The sequence below is a fragment of the Chenopodium album genome, chromosome 20, assembly GCF_948465745.1.
Source record: "Chenopodium album chromosome 20, dcCheAlbu1.1, whole genome shotgun sequence".
NCBI lineage: Eukaryota > Viridiplantae > Streptophyta > Magnoliopsida > Caryophyllales > Amaranthaceae > Chenopodium > Chenopodium album.
In genome coordinates this window covers 28,313,836-28,337,838 of record NC_137853.1, presented here as the reverse complement: position 1 = coordinate 28,337,838, position 24,003 = coordinate 28,313,836, and the positions used below count along the sequence as shown (strand labels likewise).

The window sequence follows — 24,003 nt, the reverse complement described above, 5'->3', positions numbered from 1 at the left end:
TACAGAGTTATAAAAAAAAAACCAATAACAATACAATTATATCAAATTAGATTAGAAAATTTTAGATTAAATTAGAAAAGTTCATGTTAGGCGGTTGAATATATTGAGAAAGAAGAAAGTCTAACTTCATTCTTAAGATCTCTCAAAAAAAAAAAAAAAAAAAAAATCTTTCTTAAGAATTAGTTTTTTTAATTAATTTGAAGAATTGGGTATTTGATTTTAGAGTGAAAGAGGAGAGAGAAGGAGAGATTGAAGAAGATGATTAGAGAGAGGGGGGAGGATTTAGGAGAAGAAGATGGGATTAAAATAAATCTTCTTAATAAAAAGAAGAAACCCATTAATTTATGCTTTCTTTGACAAAACGCCATGTAAGTGGGTTCTCTTGAGATTAGAACTGTTCATGGACGGGAAGGCCTGCTAAGTCTGCCCTACCCGACGCGCAAAATGGACGGGCTTGGAATACATTAATTGTGGAAGAAATTAAATATTTGGACAAGTTAGGCTCGGCCCACTAATATAAATGGACGGGCATGGACAAGACAATCTGTATCGCTGGTTAGCCCGTGTGGCCCATTTAATAAAAAAAATTAGTTAGTTAAATTATATACATATTTATAGAAAAAAAAATACAAAGAAAGTACTTCTTCCGTTTCTTTTTAATTGACACGTTTCTTTAGTCACGTTTGCCAATGCACAAATTCAACCGGATTTATCTTTAGTTATCCAAATGAAAAAATTATATAAAGTTGATATGAAAATATATACCATGACGAATCTAACAAGACCCCCACATGAGTATATTTTTCATCACGTATAAATCACAAAACACGGTCAAAGGGAAGTGTGCGAATAGTGCTAAAGTCAAAATGTGTCAACTAATAAAAAAGTGAATTGCTAAATTGCGTCCGGTATTTACCAGGTAACGTCCGTATTTTAACACGATCTTACAAACATGCCCCCTTCTAATTTTACCCTAATTTACTATTACCCTAATTTACTTCTACCCCTTATAAATTTCACTATTCACTGGCCACCATCACCAGCCGCCATCCACCATCCACCATCCACCATCCATAACTTGAAATCATTTTTTTTTAAAAGAAAAAACTTTTGTCAACAACAATTTACACAAGGGGTGAATGGACGAGTTTACAGAATTGCAGACACCGCCGGAGAGGTCACCTGTGCGTACGGAAGCGGTGAATTTTTAGACCGATTTTTTTTTTATTTTCGTAATTTCCAGAGGAACGCCTGATATTTTAGAATCTACCGCGGAACATTCTAAAATTTCAGGCGTTCCTACCACTGTTCGCCTGGTATTTTAGAATGTTCCACGGTAGATTCTAAAATATCAGGCGTTCCTCTGGCTTCATATAAGAAACGCTTAGAAATGCAGTATCTTCCATGGGACATACTAAATTATTAGACGAACACGGGTAGGAACGCCTGCAATTTTAGAATGTACCACGGAATATTCTAAAATATTAGGTGTTTCTTCCGTGGTGCATTCAAATGTTTTAGGCGTTTCCTGTCTGTTTTGATTTTATTATTATTATGTTATTTAAATATTATTATATCATTATTATTATATGATTTTATGGGTTCTTAAGTAGTTTGTTTTGTGGTTATAGGATTCAGAATCAGAAAATGGCGGTGATGGTGTGAATTACAGTGGCCATTTTCAAACCGACACTGTGTTTCCTACTTTTGATGCTGCTGTTGAATGGGCGAAAGATATTTCGCGAACAATCGGATTTTTATTCGTCTCATCATCGTACAAAAAAACCAGCGATGGTCGGCCGTATCGATATTTGGCTTGCGATCGCAGTCGAAAGAAAAGGCCAAGAGATTTGGAGAATGTGATTCGCAAGGACACTAAAACTAAGTCCGTTGGGTGTCCTTTCTACATCAAGATTTATTATGAGAGAAGCACTGATGGTTGGAGGATCCGTGCTAAAAATGATGTAACTGGCACCCACAATCATCCATTCATTGTGTATCCTGAAGGTCATCGACAAATCAGCGGTCTTAGTGCAGGTGCAAAACAGGTTGTGCGTAACTTAACGAGGTCAAAGGTTGCGCCTCGTAATATCATGGCAACCATTATTGAGCAATTTCCTAAAGATCATCCAAACATCAGGCATATATATAATTGTAGAAGTGACATTAGAATGGAAGAGTCTGAAGGAAGAGGAGTGGTTCAACAATTTCTGCATTTGGCTAGAGAGAGTCGCTACATTTACTGGGTTATGGTTGATGACATCGGCGTTTTACAGCATGCATTCATGGTGCATCCGATCACGTGTAACTTGTTACGCACATATCCGTACGTGATTGGTATGGACTCTACGCACATATCCGTACGAGTACTCGGGACCCAGTGACTCACCCTCCTCCTGGTCAGACTCGAAACCCGACCCATCCCTTTGAGACGTACGAGGCTGAAAACGATATCGGTCTCTCTCCCTCCTAATTGACGCGTTCAAGCGCCGTGATACAGCGTGTCGTGTTCCCGAACCCTCAATCTTAATTTTTGGCAAAAGGAATTCAAGATAACTCTAATTTTAGTTCATAATAATAATAATTATACTAATAATAATAATTATAATAATAATAATTATAATAATAATAATAATAATTATAATAATAATAATAATAATAATATATAACATCAGCAACATTAATAATAATAACAACAATAACACTAAAACAAATGAAACTATGTACTTATTTCCACTACCTCCAACTACCTAGCCTTCTAAAATTCTTTAAATTAGAAAATTTCATGACATTTTTTTTTCTCCTTTTTATATTTTTCATAGAGATTTCAATGGCTTAATTAATTCAAATGTTGTCAAGTCTATACTTTGTACTTATTCTTTTTTTTTTTTTTTTACATCATTCACACAATATACATTATAATATTATAATTTTCACTTAAACATTAGATTAGAGTAAGGATACATGAAACAAAATTAATAACAAAAACAACTAACTCTTTAAATTCCATGAACCATATAACATTAATAATACATTATAACAAGCAATTAAAAATAATCAACATAATAATTAACAGCAACAGCAACAACAAAAACAACCACATCATGAAAAATATTAAATAAAATTTTTTTTAAAAAAAATTAAAAAAAAACGCCCAGAGATTTAGAATCTCTAGTCTACGAACGCCTGGAATTTTAGGATCTCCGGCCGTATGTTCGAAAATTCCAGGCGTTCCTGTTACGTCTGGGATTTTCGAACTTACGGCCGGAGATCCGGACTTTCCGGGCGTTTCTAGCCTAGAGATTCCAGATCTCCAGGCGTTCCTTGGAGTCGACGGAAAATAAAAAAAACGCTAACCGTCGACGCTGAGCCGTCAACGCTGAAAATAAAAAAAACGCTGATTCAAGATCAACCACTAACCTGTTCGCCGGAGACAATCCCTTTTCCTCTCTGATTTCCGGCCATCTGCGTACCACCGTCAACGCTGCTGGTGATGCCGTGAATGATGATGTCGACGCTGCTGGTGATGTCAACGCTGCTGCTGGTGGTTGAGGTGATGCCGCTGCTTGGTGTTGAGTTGGCGTGGTGGTTGAGGTGATGCCGCTGCTTGGTGTTGAGTTGGCGTGGTGGTTGAGGTTTAAACACTGCTTGGTGTTGAGTTGGGGGGTTGATTTGGGGGGAAAGAGAAAGGGTAGGTGAAAAGGGTGAAGAGAGAGAAAGGTAAAAGTTTAAAGAAAGGTTTTAGATGGGTTATTTTAGGGAGGGTAAATTAGTATGTATCTTTTAAAATACGGGCGTTACCCGGTAAATACCGGACGTGATTTAGTACCCCCCATAAAAAACGAAGGTAATATATTGGACTCTTAATTTTAATTAGCTACAATAACTATTTTTTCTTTTTTATATTTCATTATCGGAGACTTGTTATATAGATTCTTTCATAAGTTTCACTAACATATGTCACGATTTTAATTTGTTTTTTTTTTTAATTTTTTTTATTTCTTTATCATTTATGATCAAAATTTTTTAAGACAACTTAATCAAAACAATCGTAACATAAGTAACGCTTTTGTGTTTATAATTATTAGAACAAAGTCTTAAAAAATATAAATTAAGAACTAAGATTTTAAGCCCGTTAGCTCGTGGACAAAACCGGCCCTTTTAATAGGGCGGGTATGAATTTTTTTTCAAGCTCGCATAAAAAGGGTTTGGATTTGCTAGATTAGACCCGTTGGACAAAGTAATAACTATAAGCCCAACCTGTTTCCCGCCCAAGCCTGTAAATAATCACCTCTACTTAAGAATAAGGTTTTGTTAAAGAAGCAATATATATATATATATATATATATATATATATATATATATATATATATATATATATATATATATATATATATATATATATATATATATATATATTAATTTTAAATTGACCTGCATAATTGCACTTTTTATGAGATTAAGGGTCTGTTCGGCGCTAGCTTTTGAGTAGCTTTTAGTGGTATAACCAAGTCAAACCACTACTTAACAAAAAAAAATGTGAGTGTTTGGCAAAGTAGTGGTTAGGGTAGCTTTTAGTGGTGGAGGTAGCTTTTATGAAAAGTTAGAAAAATTAGCTTTTGGAATTAGAGGTAGCTGTTGAAAATTTAATCTATAGTTTTAAAAATAAAATATTGATTTTATACATAACAGCTAGTCAACCGCTAGTTCACCGAACACTTATATCTAAATTATTTATCTTCACAGCTAACAACTTGTTGACAGCTAACAGCTACCTACACAGCTAACAGCTTGTTGACAGCTAACAGCTACCTACACAGCTAACAGCTGCCTCCGCAGCTACAGCTACCTTCACAGCTATATTTTACCGAACACGCCCTTAGTGTTATTTGTTTGTCAACCATAATATCAAATTTTTCTATTCATATCTTTTTTTTTTTACCCCTTTCATTTATGAGGAGTATTTTTTTCTATCTTATTTTTTAAATTGGTTATCTATTAGCAATATATATTATACTATGTAATATTTAAAATTATCAAACATTTGATACATAACAACAACAACAACAATAATAATAATAATAATAATTGTATTGTATAGTTTCAATTGCTACTTTTATCGAACACTCATAATATGAACCGCTACCTTAACCGCTGACCTCTAACAGCTACTATGCCTATTACTTGACAGCTCATAACTACCTTTACAGCTCACAATTACTCAAAAGCTAATAACCAACGATTACAGCTGATTTTGCCGAACAGACTCTAAGTTTTAACTAAGGGAATGAGTTTTTAACTCGCCCTTGTTTGATTTAAAAAAATATATTAGTCGACCAAAAGGCGAACCAATACAGAATACACCGATGGGGCATGTTTCAGCCGATCGACCAGACTAGCAAACAAACTTATACCTTGGAATTCCATGTTGGTAACAGAAAATTGCTCCAACCAAGGCAATTGCTACATAGCACAAAATTCAAAATTGGCAATACTGCTCATAATCTTTTAATCTATCCACTTTTTGCGTCATATTCTAATCATCCAACCTATCCTACGCACAAAATGCCACTGTCACTAACTCACTTCCCATAAATAATGATACGATAATATCTTTAATCTTTATTGTGCTTTGTCATTTGTCATATCCAATCCATTATCATTATCATTATCATTATATAAATGCACATCACAACTAACATTGTCCTATGCATATATTTATGCAAAAACTATACTAAACGTTACAATATTACATAAATTTTCATTGAGTGATTTAGGAATTTACCAAGAAAAAAAAAACATGGATTTGGGAAGTGCATATCAATATCCGGCTACCGGGCGATCGGAAGCCAATGGGTACGAGGTACCGGAAGGGGTGGATATAAGAGGAAGGTACGACGACGAGTTTGCGAAAATCTTGTCTAAGGATGCCTTGCAATTTGTTGCTGATTTACAAAGGGAGTTTAGGAGCCATATTAAGTATGCTATGGAACGTAGGAAGGAGGCTAAGGCTAAGTATAATAGCGGGGCGTTACCGGGTTTCGATCCTACGACTAGGATGATCAGGGAAGGGGATTGGGTGTGTGCTGCACCACCACCTGCTGTAGCTGATCGGAGGGTTGAGATTACGGGTCCGACTGAGAGGAAGATGGTCATTAATGCTCTTAATTCTGGTGCTAAAGTCTTTATGGTATACATTTAAACCTTATGATATGTTACCATTTCATCTGATCCTAATTTCCTGCCAATTTATATGATTTTACTATGTATATATAATAATTGTTGTTTTATTTTACCTTTGATTCTCATTTATTCTGAAATATTATGGATGATATATGCGTGATATATTACTACTGTGTGTCACAATTATAATTGCACAACTTGTGTGTACGTTTGTGTTTAATTTTCTGTTAATAAATTAAGTTGAATTTAACCCTTTAACAATTTAGTAATTTTTAATGTTTTGTATTTTGAATGGGGGTCGTGAAATGGATATTTGTCTATTTGGGTGATGATTAATCATTCGGCTTGGTTTTATTGTATCATATTGTTATTAATTAATTTATGTGGCTAAATCAATCATCAATTATGTTGGCCTATTTCGAGTTCAGTCGTAAATTTGAGAACAATTAGTTTTATTTGAGTAATTGGGTACGAGTCAGATCGAGTTGATTACAATAGTCTTGAGACTATAGTTCTGTGTCTATGATTAGTGCTGCACACCTCTTTTTTCCCCTGTTCTTTTGCTCTCTGTTTAAATGCAGAATATAATTTTTGCTGCTTCATTTCTAGAATCCTGCAAACAGCAAAATCACTTTTAAGCTAAATGAATCTTTTGATTCGGATGAGATTCACTCTGACTCTGTAATTTATTTACTCCCTTAAATATTTTATCTTTGGATAATAGTATAACTTTAAATTATTCTCTGCATTACAAATAAGGTTTATGGTTAAAGATTATATGGTGATGTTAATTATTGATTTTATAATAAATGCAGGCTGATTTTGAAGATGCATTATCACCAAGCTGGGAGAACTTGATGAAAGGACAAGTGAACTTAAGAGATGCAGTGAATGGGACAATTAGTTTCAATGACAAAGCTAGGAATAAGTCCTACAAATTAAATGACCAAATTGCTAAGCTCTTTGTCCGCCCACGCGGTTGGCACCTCCCTGAAGCTCATATTCTGATTGACGGCGAGCCTGCTACTGGCTGTCTTGTCGACTTTGGCCTCTACTTCTACCACAACTTTGCCAAGTTCCGCCAGTTACAGGGTGATGGCTTTGGCCCCTTCTTCTATCTCCCAAAGATGGAACACTCCAGGTAAATAATTATGTTTAATAGTATTAGCATGACACCTTATTTTGACACTTTGCTAGTCTATGCAGCAATGCTTGTACAATTTATTTCAATGTGTTTCTCCTATTATTAGCTCACTAGAAAGCTAAGATGCTAGAAAGTGCACGAGCCATGCTCGATTTGCTAGGTTGTAAAACATATTTCCTGCTACATTCCGTTGATCTATACTAGTGTAATATTTTTTTAGATGTTTTAGTCCTATTGTTAGTCAAATATAAGACATTTCCCAGCAACATTTTCCTAGTCTATGCTTTTACAATGGTGTTCGATTGTTGACTACTATAGGGAAGCAAAGATCTGGAACAGTGTGTTTGAGAAAGCAGAGAAGATAGTAGGAATAGAGAAAGGAAGTATTAGGGCGACAGTGCTCATAGAGACGCTTCCTGCAGTGTTCCAAATGAATGAGATACTGTATGAGCTGAGAGACCACTCTGTAGGGCTCAACTGTGGGAGGTGGGATTACATCTTCAGCTATATCAAGACTTTCCAATCTCACCCTGACCGCCTTGTCCCTGACCGTGTGCAAGTTGGGATGTCCCAACACTTCATGAGAAGTTATTCTGATCTTCTCATCTACACTTGCCACAAGCGCGGTGTCCACGCTATGGGAGGCATGGTATGTACTCTTTTCACCTATCTGAAACAATACTTGTATCATTGGCACTTCTGCTTTTTTATGTTTCAAATACATGACTTTAGGGCTGAACAGTTTGACACTAACATATCATGAGACTTTACAAGTTATCCTTAAAAGTAAAAAATCACCTCGGTGTAACACTATAACAGTAAGTTATTGTAAGATCGTCTGATCAAAATGAGTGTCCAATTCGCTAATCTGATAACAAATGCGTATTTCTAATGATCGAACAGGCGGCCCAGATTCCTATAAGGGACAATCCACAGGCAAACGAGAGGGCTATGGAGCTAGTAAAGTTGGACAAGCTAAGAGAAGTAAAAGCAGGACATGATGGTACTTGGGCTGCACATCCAGGCCTAATCCCACCAATCTTAGAAGCCTTCAACCCCAACATGGGCGATGCCCCGAACCAAATCCAGTCTGCACCCCGGCCAGAAGCTTCTGCTATATCAGAGCAAGATCTGTTGAAGCTACCTGAAGGAGTTCGTACCATGGAAGGGCTTAGACTCAACACCAGAGTTGGAATTCAGTATTTAGCAGCCTGGCTTTCAGGATCAGGTGCAGTCCCTTTATACAACTTGATGGAGGATGCTGCTACTGCAGAGATCAGCAGGGCTCAGAATTGGCAGTGGCTCAAATACAGGGCCGAGTTAGACGGAGATGGGCGTGGAGTTAAGGTCAATCCGGAACACTTTGCTCGTGTTGTTAAGGAAGAAATGGAGAGAATTCAGAAAGAGGTTGGAAGTGAGAAGTTTCAGACTGATAATTATAAGGAAGCCTGCACCATTTTTACCAACCAGTGTACTGCTACTGAGCTGGATGATTTTCTGACACTTGATGCTTATAACCACATTGTCATCCATCACCCCAAGCCCGGGTCGCCAAGGCTTTGAAGGAGACTGAAGCAATGGTCTATTATTACTATGTTTACTTGGAACTCTGCACTAGTTCTATGTTGCATGATTGCATCATAAAAATAAAAAACCAGTGCTATATGGCTGCATAATGTTTAAATGCTAGACTGCTAGTATTGTAAGAATATAAACTCTTTCCCATCTTTGGATTTCATATAATTTGCCATTAGCCTGAATAATAATGCTATTAGGTTCTTGATCTGTGCAAGGAGCTCCATATGTGTGTTGCTTTTGGTATAAATTTCTTAAAAAAGATTACCAATGGCGGAACCAGAATTATTTTAAAAAAAGGGGGCCAAGCGTAATATATGCAGTCAATGTCGTGTATAAAACTAGTATGGAGTATATTGAAATATATAAAAAAAAATGAGAGCAAAAAAAATGTTAGGGAGAAGGTTCGAATTTAGAGCTAGAAAAAAATTTCTATATTTTTACCCAAAACCAACTCATTTATGTTACAACTAACATGAATTAATGCAACATTATTAGATAACATTAAGGCCCACCCCACTGACCCCAGCCCCCCTTGGTTCCGTCCCTAAAGATAATGCATGAAGAAAGTTAAGGATAGAATAAAGTATAATAGCTCTCATAAAAGCTCTACAAAAATTTGAATTGCTCCTAACTTGATGGCAGAATAGCCAAGTATATTGAATTATATGAATTTTGTAAGTATAAATTTATATAATGTAATGGGTATTATCGGATTTAATTCGAGTGGAACATTATCCACATCCACCCATCATTTCATCAACTCACCCACAATTAGTCCGACTGCACTCTCTAGTGCAGCCAAGATAGCTACAACAAATGAGGCCCAAAACGCGCGGCCCTAAGAAAAAATGAACATTTAGTCAAACATATGAACATGAAAAAAAATGAACATTTAATAACAAAAAATGAATACGTAAAAAAAATGAACATTTAATACTAAAAAGTGAACATGTTATAAGGAAACGATCATTTAGTAAAAATGAATCTGATTATCATATAATCATAAATTTGCTAGACCACGACCTTAAAATGAACATTTAGTTAGAAAAATGAACACATAAAAAAATATATATATATATATATATATATATATATATATATATATATATATATATATATATATATATATATATATATATATATATATATATATATATATATATATATATATATATATATATATTCAGTAAAAAAAATTGAACACGTAAAAAAATGAACATTCAATAATAAAAAGTGAACATGTCAAAAAAAAATGAACATTTAGTATATTAGAAATGAACCTTTATCATGCAACCATAAAATTGGGATCATATACATCAGAAATTCTCCAACTTAAAGGCAAATTCATTGTACATATCATACACTTCTTCATCACTTCTTACTTGTTTCTTCACTAATTTGTCTTCTACAAATACAGTTAATCTGTACTCAATAAAATATAACAAATAATCAGAATTTTCATAATCATCACAAAATGTGTTCATAATAATTATTTAGAATATTCATAATATATAATCATCAATACAGTACTTAAAAATATAAATAATTATCACTCTGTATGTCATATGTGTTCATAATCAATAACAAATATGTTTGTAATGAATAATGAAACATATATATTCATAATATATTGTTCATATTTTCAACACTAAATGTTCAGATAATTTAACTTTCAACGTATTATATTTTATTTTCAACCTAATAAAAATGAACATTTAGTATTAAAAAATAATGAACACTTATAAAATGAACATGTAACAAAAAGTTATGAACGTTAGGATATTAAAATGAACATGACTTTCATAAAGGTTCAAGTTCATTGTATATAATTATTTATGAAAAATAAAGATAAAATAAATTGTTGAAATATGTTCATTTTTTATGTATTTAATATTCATTTTCGGTGTACTAAATGCTCATTTTGTAAAGATGTTCATTTTTAAATTCCTACGTGTTCATTTTTTTTTTTTACAGAAATTATATTCAAGATCGATTGTAATTATTGAGACTCTAAAAAATTGAATATACACCTTAAATCTAATCTTGATTCATGATAGAGAAAAAAATTATTGATTTGTAACATGATTAAAAATCTAAAGAAAAAAAAATCAAAAGAGAGAGAGAGAGAGAGAGAGAGAGAGAGAGAGAGAGAGAGAGAGAGAGAGAGAGAGAATAACTACATATTAAGCAATACAATTGATCGATATTCATTAACAATTAAGCAATTTAATTGATATTCATCACAAACTCATAATAATTTCAAATAATCAAACAATAAATCATCATGCATGATCAACGAAATCATACAAAATACAATTACAAATTGATAAAATCTAACCTCCATTGTTTTCTTTGACCTTCAACTTTCTCTCTCCTCCATTTTTTTCTTTCCTCTTTGATAAAGCCAAATGATTGAATCTGAAACTCATACATTTAGAAAGCAAGGAGTATACCCATCAAAACACGAATTACTAACTTAAAAAATTTTATAAAGAAGAAGAAAACTTTAAGGATTGAAGGGAAGTGAGGTAAAGTGGAGAGAAAATTTTAAATTGAGAATAAAACTAAAGAGAGAGAAAAATAATAGAGCTAAGAAAGAAGAAGAAAGAGAATTAAGATATAAGGAAGAAAAAAAACCTATGTTTATTTTAACGTACTATATGTTCACATTTAATGCTGTTGCAGCTAGCTTGGCTGCACTATACTGCGGCCAAGAATTTACAACTCACCCATATATATATATATATATCTAGACCTATTCAATGGGTTAGGGGCCCATTTAAAGCCCTGGTCCAGCCTTTTATCAAAGGATTTTACCCATCCAACATTTAAATGGGGCGGGCTTTTAAAGGGCTATTAAATATTAAATAATAAGCTTTTAAAGAATTGGGTCTAATTTTAAAAGGGCTGAAATTGGGCAACTCTTATAAGGCTTTTTTTTAAATCCCAATTTCTCTATTTCTAAAGTTCCTACTGTCAAATTATGAAACCTTGAAAGTAAAATTCCCAATTTCCCCCAAATTATGAACCCTAAAATAAAAATTCTCAGATTCTAAACCCTTGTTGCTAGCATTGAAAGTAAAATTTCTAACGTCAATCTTCTTGCTTTAGATTTTGTTATTTCAATGACGGAGTGGAGCACTTACAACTTTACAAGACTTGGAAAGATATGTGGATCAGCTAGCAGACTTGGAACAATTATAATATATGTGGAGCAGCTTTGAGTTTCATAAGTTTTAGGTGTCTAATTTGTGTCAAGAACATTGGTTAGTTACTCCATTGTAACAATTTTGTGTCAAAAACATTTGCTCAGTTCTCTACTTTTAACTTGTTGGCTAAGGCCCCTTAAAGGCCCTTTATGATTCTCTTATATTGTGTTTACTTCATGGTTGTTGTAATTTGTTTATACATTTTGAATGGGCCGGGCCGAGCTAAATGATCCATGGACAAGCTCGACCATTTTGGATTAGGCTTGGCCCGACCCATTCCATATAAATCCCGGGCCGTTGAGCAGGTCTATATACATCCCTCTATTACCTATTTAACACATCACCCACATACTTTCATCCGTAACCTACGAAGAAGAGGGTATATCCGGTGACTAATGAGTAAATATATAATATGAAAGAAAATTTACGTGTAAGTATTTATGCAAAAAATATTTTATTTTATTAAAAAAAACAAACAAAACAACTGTTTGAAAGAACATGTTATAACAAAAAATAATTGCTTTTAATGAACATTTCGCATTAATTTATTTAGCATTTAGATAAAAAAAAATATGATAAACAAATGGGTGGATGTTTAATGTCTTAACAAAGTTGAGCACCATCCAAATTTGATCCAATAATTCGTAAGCCGCTTCTCATCTGTTTACTTGGGGTTTTATTTATTTATTTGAAGCGGATGGATGAGATTTTTGGATATCCATTTAATTTACGACTGACATCCCTTAGACCATTTCCAATGGCGAGACTTAAGCTTGAGTATTGAAATACAAAATGAGATATTTTTTACCTCCAATGGTGATACCATACCCACTTTTCAATTTAGCAACTCATGTGAAGTCTAATTTCCCAATGGTGAGACTCTCTAAAATTTACAAATGTCATTTTCAATTTATGGCCCATCAAATCCATTTCTTTTTTAACATCAAATATTGTAAGATTAAAAAACAAAAAATAAAAAATGTAAAACTTAAACAAATTACAAAATATATTAGAATGTTGATAAGGGGCCCACACTTTTTGTCAAATGAGACTCAAAGTTGAGTATGCAAACTTAGCAACTTTATTCTGCAGTTGCTAAGTTTAGATACCAACTTATTGATATATATTGCGAAAAATACTCTCTATCTCCTAAAAATACTTACTTGAGTCTCACCATTGGAGAGGGTCTTACTAACCCAAACATTGTTTGTAGGTGCTTGGGCCAAGAGGTTTAGTGGGCTAGGTTAGTTTTTACTTGAGTGGTGTTATAATTTTTTGTTTTGAATTATATTGCACCTTTTTTTTCTATCCGTTGAGCTTTAATGATTGTTTATGTATTGTTTTCATCAATTGCTCAACTCATAAAAAATATTGTCATACAGTAAGGCCCCGTTCACTTCACCTTATTTTTGCTAAACTGAAATTATTTTTACTGAAACAAAATTATATTTGCTGAACTTAAATTATTTTTACTGAACTTAAATTAATGTTATTGAACTTAAATTATTTTTGCTGAACTAAAATTATTTTGACAGATTTTTTTTTTTTTTTTATAATTCTTCTTTAAGAAAACTGAATTTTACTGAACTGAACTTATTTTTACTGAACTGAAATTACTTTTACTAAACTGAAATTATTTTTACTTAATATTATATTTGTAAGGTAAAGAGAACAAGAACTAAGTATGTAGTATGATGTGACGTTTGTTCCTTAAAAGTGATTAGGAAATTCTATATGGTGCCTCAAAGATGTAAAATTTCTACATAAAAGACAATATTTTTTCCATTCTCTTAAGTGGCACTCTACTTCTGCATAACTAATATAGTGTCCTTTTTTTTTTTAATTGTTGTGGCTAACTTTTATTGTTTAATGGCTAACCTTGCTTTTATTAAACTAATTCAAACCTCCTCTTCAACTAAACCACCACCCCTTCATAGCCACCACCCCTTTTCCGCCAACTGGCAACCCTACCTCCCGCCCACGACCCCACCCCCTCATTTCCATCCCCGACATCACCTTTCTTGTCCACCACCATGAAGCGACCCACTTCCTTTGTCAACCACCCCGGATCGATCCCCCCTTCCCTTCCCCTAACAAGAAACGCCTCCTTTTAACCCTAAATTAAGGCTTCAATCTAGGATTTGGTTTTCGTATGTTGGTAATTAGGTTAGGGTTTTGATGGTGGTGGCTGGGTTTAGAGATGCTTTCGTGTTGGCTAGGGTTTCGATGTCGTACGGTGGATGGGTTGGGGTTTCGAGGGTGGTGGCTGGGATTTTGGGTTTCGAACATTGGTGGCTTGGTTTTTGAGTTTCGAGTGGTGGCTGGGGAAAAGGGGGGTGGTTTTCGTGATTGGCGGGTAAAATTGGGTCGGGGTTGGCGATGGGTAGGTTTAAGTCGGGGCTGGCGGTGGTGTAAGGCTAGGGAAGGGGCAGTGGCGATGGGTGTGGCTGGCGGCAGTGAGGGTGGTGGGTTTGGTGGCTGGCGGCAATGATGGTGGTAAGTATGGTGGCTGGGAAGGGGGTTCGTTAGTTAGTTTAGCGTAAAACTAATGGTTAGCCAAAATATCATAAAAGGGTCACTATACATATATGAAAATCTAGAGTGCCACTTAAGAGAATGCAAAAAACATTGTCTTCTATGTAGATTTTTTATATCCTTGAGGCCACCATGTAGAATTTCCCAAAATTATTTTTGGTATCGTGTAGTTTTCAATGTACAAATTTATCAAATGTGATTTATTTATTCTGAAAGAGCAATAAATGTTTCCTTTAGTACAGATGTACAATATTTAAAGTAGTTGAGCATCGCAGTAGACGTTTATGGAAGATTATACAATGAATTCAGATAGGATTCTAGTCATTCTGCTAATCAGCTAGCTAGCCAAAAGTAGTGAAGAAGAGAATCAAAAACGTTGTGAATGAAGGCGACTGCTGAAAAAATACAATGAAAGACCATCACCTTATAAACCTAAGTCCAGACGCTGGTTTTGTCTGCCAAATTTTGTCGATTGTATCATATCACTATAATATACTATAGTACAGTTGTACCGTTGTACATTGATAATCATCCTAAGAAAACAAAACAGAATATGCAATATTATTGATGATCATGTTACTATATATAGTACAGTTGTACCGTTGTACATATTGATTATCAATCCTAAGAAAACAAAAAGTTGCATGGTGTTAATTACAAAAATTTAAGAAGAGATAGAAAGAATTAATTACGAGTAGTCACGAGGGAAAGTGATGCATCTAAAATAAAATTTCTATTTATTAAAAATAAAACTATTATTATAAAAAGTGATGCATATAATAAAAACCGATGAAGATATATAGACTTAACTGATCAAATTAGGTTCTATTCTGATTTACTAAACTGGGTTGAACTGAACTAAGCTAAACTAAAGTGAATTGATTGGAGCTGAATTAAACTGAACTGAAACAACAAATCCTTAGCCGTCATTCACATGATCAGATCACTAGCGTGGTCATATGAACAGTCATGGCCTCATGGGGTTTAGGTTTAGATTACTATATATTGTGTACTACTCCGAGGAATCACGCATGCAAATTAGTCACTCTTAGATTGTCCCATCATTATCGGATTCAGAACCTAAAAGATACTCCCTCCGTCCCCAAATGATAGTCTCTTATGGCATATTTTTAGTCCCAAATTGATAGTCCCATTTACTTTTTTCAAGTACCATTAATATCAATTTTTTTTATCAAAATTCTCTCCAATTGCAACAATATTTGTGCAAATTTAAGTTTTCAATATAAATTTTGTTTTTCAATGTACTTTTATTACTTTCTCTCTCTACTATTTTACATATTCAATGTAAATTTATATTTCCAATGTAATTTTACTACTTTTATTTAAGTTTTATAATTCCCGTGATTTTTGCCCATAAGGGACTATCATTTGGGGACGGAGGGAGTAGTTAATTCCGTGGTAGCTCTGAAATTAATCCGTTGTTTCGTTGGATGGTCGTGTTTATGCTTTGATTATTATGCAATCAGTTTTTGACAAGCTTATATTATAAATATGCCTATCATTTTACAAAGTGTTTTAATGGTTCGTTGCATGTGATCTTATCTATCTAAACTACTAAATCTGGAGTGGGATTTCTGCCACCTGCTCTTTTTGGTTTGGCTCATTTTAAAGTGTCTTCTTCTTTCTTGTCTTGCCACGTGTCTCCGGCCATTCGTCTTCAATGTTTATCATGTGTGTCCTGTATCCATTTTGTGAACTCTTCAACGGTGGTCTGTTAAGCCAAGTGGCTTTTCTATTTCTCGAGTACGTTAACCTGTTGTTTGGTAAGCGTTTATAAAATTAAAAGGGTACGATAAAAACTAAAGAATATATTATCAAAAGTGAGAAACCCATGTTTGAAAAATAAAGTTTCATTATCATAAACTTTGACATGATGACTAAAAAAACATTTTTGTACATAAATTTATTATTGTGACCTTCAATTATTAATTACTACGTACTAATTATGCAAATTCAAGCAAAAGTTTGAGCTGTACTCTATTAGTTGAAGTAAGGATTGGTTGTACTCAATCAATTATCGCATGCATGCAACATAGTAGATTTGCTAATAAACTATAAGTAGTGAGTTTTATATACAAGTATTTTTCTTTTTGTAATGTTACGTTTGTTCTTTGTTGAGACAATTATAGAATTACATCGTCAAATTAAACACTCAAACTAGATGAGAATAACATTTTGTAATGCATGGTAGGATGATTGTAAGTTTTTAAAAAATTGTCTTTTTAATTAGAGAATAAGTACGTAATAAGTGAAGAATAATAACGGTGGTTTTGCTAATTAACTATAAGTAGTGAGTATTATATACAAGTATATTTTTCTTTTTATAATGTTATGTTTGTTCCAACTTTTGTTGAGAAAATTATAGAATTACATCCTCAAATTAAACACTCAAACTAAATGAGAATAACATTTTGTAATGCATGGTAGGATGTTTTGAAAGTTTTTAAAAATTGTCTTTCTAATCAGAGAATAAGTACGAAATAAGTAAAGAATAATAATGGTGCAGAACCACCGTCTTGAAAATCTACAAACATAAAAGATAATGAAATTGACCCATGCCTTATGATCTTAGTTACCTTAGCCTTTATAGTCAGCCGTATCTCACCCACTCCTTTCTCCCAAATGGTCTTTAAATAATATAATTACTCTTACCTATCTCATATTTGGCACTTCTATAAACACGACAATTGGCAATTGCATTAAAAAAATTCATAATTTATATAGATATAATAATATATTAAGACGGGTTAATCTAATTCTCTCTTCATATCCGATGCATGTTAGTTCAAATATGGACTAAAGGATATGAGAGATATTGTAATGCTACAATCAAACGATTGCCTCAATTGGCATCTTAATGACTATGATTACGTCTTCTTGACGCCAAAGGAGACAAAACCTATCAAATTAATTTGATTCTAATTGAAACTCTTATCCATATGTTGGTAGGTGCATTTTCATCCTATAGTTTAGAGTGTAACTCTGTCATGATTACTATTGTTAATTATTCAATAAGTTAGTCTATTACAAGAACATGATACATCAATAGCTTTCTATCCCAATACTTTATATGTTTGGCATAAAGCATTCGTCAAACCTAACTAAATCTTCATTTATTGCATTAAATTTAAGATTATACAAGTGTTTTTTTCTTATTGTATCATTGTATGTACTATAGCATCCCATGATTGAGTAACGAACCTATCAATGAGATAAATTAATTATCCTCGATGATGACAAGTGATATATATATATATATATATATATATATATATATATATATATATATATATATTGTCATATATTATTTACCCTTATAACTCTAATGTATTTATCACTCTATACAAAAAAGTGAAAATACATGAATTATGTTGTATGCACTCAATAATCAATATATACTCTAATGAGATTGTATTTCGATTTTCGATACAAAGAAAAAAAAAACAATAACATAAATATATTATTAAATCAGGGAAAATAAGGTAAAATTTTTATTGTTAATAGCTTGATAACTAGTAATTATTAAAATAAAGATGACATTGACTCAGTTAGGAAAATAATTGTGTACTAATTAATCATTGATTTAATTTATTAATTAGTTTGTAGTCTGGAAAAAAAAAATTTATCTACAACTCTCACTCGCTACTTGAAACTTTTGTTTCGACAATCTCTTCTATCTCACTCAACGATCTCCTCCCTTAAAATACTAATGACAACATTATGTAAAACTTTGTAATTACCATTACTTTTGTATACACCCGGTTTTCAGATTTAATGTACATCGGGTACCTTTTGTCAGATTTAGTGTCACTTTTGTCAAATTTAGTGTCACTTTTATCAAATTTATCAATGAAGCATAATAACTCATATATATCAGGATAACTTTTATGCGTTTTAGTGTAACTTTTGCGTATTTTATTGTCACTTTATAACGGATGTTCAGTAATTTACTGAACATCCGTTTTATTTAAAAGTTTGTGTAGATTTTTTTAACAATATGAAAATAGGATCTTTTACTGAATTAGCTACTTTAGCAAAACTATTTACCAAAATGTTCATAAATAACAAATTATTAATATATTATTTGATAGGGATAAATATCCTAACTTACTCAAATTAATACTAATAAACCACATATTCTTAGGATTTTTTTCCTAGTGAAACCTAATATAGGAAGATAATTCGAGGATGGAGCGAGTACGTGTATCAATCATTGTCCGATTCCCATGTGAAAAATGATAACTCGTATCCGACATGATTGCCAAGAATATATATTGGGACCAATAATATCCCTTAAGTTAGTAGTTCATTTTTTGTGATATGGTCAAAGAGGTGGAGAAAGGAGCAACCTAATAATTCATAGGGAAGTAAGTTTGATAATTGGTTAAAATATGATATTATATTCGAGTGTCCTAGAAGAAATTTGGCACAATTACATTGGTTTACAAAGATCATGGCAGGATATTTGCCATTTAAAAAAAGTATAAAAATATACTTTTTTGTTGCCGTAACACCTGTCCCTATTAGGGTTGTAGGCCTTTTAAGAGATCTAGAAGACGTCACTTTTATTAGTACTACTAATCTAGTATTAGGATTCAACTAATTTAGCAGGTTTCATACTAATTAGACTGATAACCTATGCTTAAACTTAATTTTTTAATACGTAAATTGTTATTATATAAGAATTTGGTATTCTAATTGTAGAAAGGAGGCGCGGTTTGCAATTAAGTACTAAGTACTTTCCCAAGATTTAAGCATCCACTAAATCTGTTTCAAATAATATTAATTTTTGTGACCAACTTCATATAATAATTTTTGTTAGAATGTAATTCAAGATGTGAATAGTGGATAACTACTACATCTATTTAAATTAGTTGTGTTGCTTGATTAGGGCACAAATTTTTCCATAATTCACTTATATAGGTTAGAAATAACACATGCATACGTGACATGTCCAACTCGAAGGAAGAAATTACAACACGCAGTAATTTTTTTTTTAAAAAGGCACAATTAATCAAACAGTTATCTAAAGTTTCACTATTGCACGAAACAAAAACATTTATTACGAGTACTCTGTATTTGTTGAAAATTATTACGAGTACTCCGTAAAGTCCAAATTCTTGTCAATCTTATTGCAACTGGTTTGAAAGTAATTTCTCCGTAATACAATAATAAAAGCTTATTATTCATCGGCTTTGATCCGTGTAATAGGCTAGCTGATATATCGAGGTTTGAAAGTGAGCCTATTCCAAATCCAATTATCACATCACAAATCTCAACCAATCCTAAGCTACCAACAGTTGTCCACTTTATCTTTGCTATTACTGTACTCATTTTTAGAAAACGAAGTTGTTTGATTTTTGTTAAACTTGGTTACAATTTAGATGCATCTCATTTTCAATCTTCTGATAGTCAGACCAATCTAACACTAACAACATTCGAGCTTTACTATTCCTTAAACCTACGTACTTCCTCGGTTGGAAATTAGTCACGTAGTTCAAACTGTCATCTTTTCGTGACAAATAATACATACCTTAACATTCTAAAGATCGAGTAATTATTAAAAGGTGATAATTATTTTGATTTTCTAAAATAATATGGAATACTTTGTATACAAGTATGAGATCATATATTTTGTAGAATGAAATCGGAAACTAAAATAATACTCCATAACAAATAAACTTATATGGCAGGATTAATTATGAAAGGACATTTTGTGAAAAACTACCTTATAAAACTCTTTTTTTTACGGGAAACTACCTAATAAAAAAAATGTTGTAAGAAACTATCTTATAAAAGGGTAAATGTTGTAAGAGACTATCATTAGTTGGAAAGTCACCGTTGACTTTCATTTTCCGGCGTTGACCACGCCACGTTCCAATCACGTGACTAATAATTCACCCTTTCCCTCCTTTTTTCTTAACTGGCACGTGACATAATCAATGCTCGAAAATAAAAGTCAACGATGACTTTAAGACCACAGGTAGTCTCTTACAACATTTATCCTTTTATAAGGTAGTTTCTTACAACATTTTTTTTACTAGATAGTTTCTCGCAAAAAAAAAAAATGCTTTATAATGTAGTTTTTCACAAAATGTCCATTATGAAATTATCTAAAGATCAAGAGTGGTCTACTTTGTTGAGATCCATAACTTTTATTTTATTTGATTTGATTTATTTATTTATTTTGTAAAAAAGTTTTATTTGAAAATTTTGGAGACTTGAGAAAATTCGTGAATACCTCTCATCGAAAACCAAGATGATTGAAGAGGCAATCTCATTGGCCAAAATATTTTTTGTTGTAAAAGTATAAAATTTAAACCTACCATAATTTTTCCTACACGTTTTATTGCTACATTATGGCTTAGTTATCATAAAATGGGATCTATTATTCTATGGACTTAGTTTGTTGTCTAGTTCTTCAACTTATTGAAAAGCCCTAAACCAATAAGGTTATTAAGTTACACGAGAACACGACTACACCTCGAAGTTATGCATATACTTCTCTTTTTCTTTAATTTTCTTGTTTTGGAGGAATAACTTTTCTTTGCATCATAAAAAATTAAAGAAAAATTTGAGGTAGAAAAACATCTGTTAAACACGTATTATTTTCAGGGTGCACATAAAAAGCTTCAAAAGACGCGTATTATTTTGTGAGTACAACATAAAGAACTTCAAATTTTGTGAGTACAACATAAAGAACTTCAAAATACATACACAGATACACTATAGAACTGTAATGAAAATAGATGGAACAAAAAGTTTTTCTAGTAATAATTTGGCTACCATTATTCTAAGATGGACTATATCATTTTAATTCTTTGCCACACAATTGATGTAATAATAATAATTCACCTTATTGTTCAACATACCAAAAAAAAAAAAACCTAATCAACAAATTCATCCCGAACTATATATACTCCTTTTGTTCCTAATAATATATAATAACTCGATCAAATTTTAAGGGTCTGTTATGTTCACCTTATTTTCACTTATTTTAGGTGTAATAAGTTCAGTTAAGTTCAGATAAGTTCAAATCGGGTTTAATCAATTCTGATAAGGGTTACCCAAGTACATATTACAACTAAAATAAGTTTTAATAAGTTCTATTAAATTCAGATAAGTTCAGGTAAGTTTAAATAAGTAAAAATTAGGTGAATAGAACGCACCCTTATTTTGTAAAACCATCACCTTTAGAACCAAGAATGGTAGGAGCTGAGTACTTCAAAATGACAATATCAAATCAAATAGATCAATATTAAACAGAAAACAAAAACAAAATAACAATATGATGGTAAAATAAAGAACTGGCATTGATATTTCTGCAAAACCTTTTAAAAACAAAAAACTGTACATACAAGATCAACATCAGTAAACAACTCCAGTTAATTAACTTCCGTTATTATTATTATTAATCAACGCCCTAAACACAAGGCAGCTTTAGTATCCAACCGCCATGCAAATCCACCACCGTCCATTCTCCAAGCATCACACGGCACCGTCAACGAATGTCCACCGTTGATCATCCCATCCCTCACCACTTTCACCCTACACGTAAACGCCGGGAACAAATTCACCGGCGGTAACTCCACTTTCTCTCTCATCCCTAACTTCACCATCACCACCCTCCACGTGTCATCATCTCCAGTTACCATCCTTTTATACGCGCGATTTGTCCAGCACACCCGGTTCCACGCGTCGGAGATAAACCCTGGACACGTGTCCCCTTCTAATCGTCTCCTTCTCTCTTCATCTGTTCTGCCTAGACTGTTCCCGTCCATCCACGTGTCGGTCACTCCTTCGACTATCACGCTGGATGTTACCGCATCTACCACCGCTGGATTGTTGGTCTGATCCGATGGTCCGAAACATAGCCACATCGGTTCCGGCGACTTAGCATGACCCACCACTTGGTTGGTTTTCTCCTTCTTTGGGCTTAGATCAGGTGTTTCAGGCAACAGTGGTAGCGTTACTTTATAACCGTTGGATGAAACAACATCTGATGATTTCTTAAAATTATTGTTATTTTTACTAACATCTTCAGGAGAGCGTGATTTTGTTCTCCTCTTACCACCACCGCTTACATTAGCACCACCACCTCGCTTCTTCCCCTTGCGACCTTCTTCCTTCTTGTCGGCAGTGGTAGTAGTTGTGTTGGTGGAACCATTAGGGACCGGTTTCGGAGCGATGGGCCGAAACCGGAGCATGATACGGTCCATTTTGGACTCGTCATATGGGTTGTAATAGTTGTGAGTTGGCCCATGATGGTGGCCGTATCTTGCAATGCAACACCCTCCTCCACCTGATACTCTACCCTCCATTATTTTTTTTAATTTTTTTTTTCGCAGAAAATGAAAAGTGGGTTTTGTGTTTTGCTTGGTTTTGGTTTGATGGTGTGGAATGAAATGAAGAATAATGTTAGAAGACAGATAGAGTGAGGAGAGGAGAAGCAAAGAGGTGAATTTATAAGAGGAAGGAAAGAAGACACGTGTGAGAAAGAAGGGGTACGTGTGTGTACTGTAGGAAACAGGGTTTACCAGCCATCGTTGGTAAGAATGATTGGGCCTTCTTTTTTTGACGGACTCTTTAATTTTTAAAACTGGCATGTGTTACCAGTTTAAGGTACACCTATTTGGTTTTAGTAAACCTAACTTCTCAAGGTACACATACGTTGATACGTACACTCGCTAATACGGGTGTTGCACCTTGCACTGATACAGTGTTGCCATCGAATGTATACGTATTCCGTATTCGTATGGTTCAGGCACTTCATTCCTCCTACGGCTACATTAAAATTGAGGCTATGCACAACTCGGGGATGGGATTTTTCATTTATCATGGAAAATTTGGTCTCAATACCCCGAATTTTGACAAATAGCTAGAACATCCCCAATTATTAATTGAGGTGCAACGCGTGCCATCAATTACGTACCCTCTAATTGCTATAATCTCTTTGTTTGAGTGTTCATAACTTCTCATTAGTGCGTGGCCCGCATTGTATTTAAAATTTCAAATCAGTAGTTGGTGGTGTTCTATGTACCAGTAAAAGTTTAAGGTTGGTGTTGGATGCACCCAAGTTATAATTTAGGGTGTTGAGACCAATTTTGTCTTTATCATTCCCTCTCTACGTACTCCAAATGGGTTTTGCTCGCTAATCTAGATCAAATTGACTTGTAATATGTTCTAGTTTGATAAGATTTATTCTATTTTTTTAAAAGTAAGATACATGGAGGAGTTTATGTGCTTCTTCTCACAAGACCGTGACCTAAACTATATATCAAGGAGTAAAAAATAAGCAAATTTACTATCTAAAAACGAATCTATATCTTGATA

The 24,003-nt window shown here is 33.3% G+C and overlaps 3 protein-coding genes across 3 annotated transcripts; 2 read left to right on the top strand and 1 right to left on the bottom strand.

Moving 5' to 3' along the window:
- Window positions 1-1,139: 1,139 nt before the first annotated feature.
- Window positions 1,140-4,883, top strand: LOC145596971 (uncharacterized). Its single transcript, XM_081653158.1, has 3 exons — window positions 1,140-1,199; window positions 1,632-2,288; window positions 4,809-4,883. The coding sequence occupies exons 1-3, from the start codon at window positions 1,140-1,142 to the stop codon at window positions 4,881-4,883; spliced, it is 792 nt and encodes a 263-aa protein (XP_081509284.1).
- Window positions 4,884-5,737: 854 nt separating this feature from the next.
- Window positions 5,738-9,112, top strand: LOC145597495 (malate synthase, glyoxysomal-like). Its single transcript, XM_081653678.1, has 4 exons — window positions 5,738-6,190; window positions 6,999-7,324; window positions 7,646-7,976; window positions 8,231-9,112. The coding sequence occupies exons 1-4, from the start codon at window positions 5,801-5,803 to the stop codon at window positions 8,888-8,890; spliced, it is 1,707 nt and encodes a 568-aa protein (XP_081509804.1). The 5' UTR covers window positions 5,738-5,800; the 3' UTR covers window positions 8,891-9,112.
- Window positions 9,113-22,085: 12,973 nt separating this feature from the next.
- LOC145596970 (uncharacterized) lies at window positions 22,086-22,991 on the bottom strand. The gene has a single exon (XM_081653157.1). It carries the CDS (start codon window positions 22,989-22,991, stop codon window positions 22,086-22,088), a length of 906 nt encoding a protein of 301 aa, XP_081509283.1.
- Between the last annotated feature and the right edge of the window lie 1,012 nt (window positions 22,992-24,003).

Excerpts from the sequence above, each read along its gene's own strand:
- LOC145596971 (XM_081653158.1), top strand. The coding sequence starts at position 1,140 with ATGGACGAGTTTACAGAATTGCAGACACCGCCGGAGAGGTCACCTGTG. Across the intron at positions 1,200-1,631 it reads CACCTGTGCGTACGGAAGCG|GATTCAGAATCAGAAAATGG; the intron begins GTGAATTTTTAG and ends TTGTGGTTATAG. Across the intron at positions 2,289-4,808 it reads TTTTACAGCATGCATTCATG|CTACCTACACAGCTAACAGC; the intron begins GTGCATCCGATC and ends GACAGCTAACAG.
- LOC145596970 (XM_081653157.1), bottom strand. The coding sequence starts at position 22,991 with ATGGAGGGTAGAGTATCAGGTGGAGGAGGGTGTTGCATTGCAAGATAC.
- LOC145597495 (XM_081653678.1), top strand. The coding sequence starts at position 5,801 with ATGGATTTGGGAAGTGCATATCAATATCCGGCTACCGGGCGATCGGAA. Across the intron at positions 6,191-6,998 it reads CTGGTGCTAAAGTCTTTATG|GCTGATTTTGAAGATGCATT; the intron begins GTATACATTTAA and ends TAATAAATGCAG. Across the intron at positions 7,325-7,645 it reads CCAAAGATGGAACACTCCAG|GGAAGCAAAGATCTGGAACA; the intron begins GTAAATAATTAT and ends TGACTACTATAG.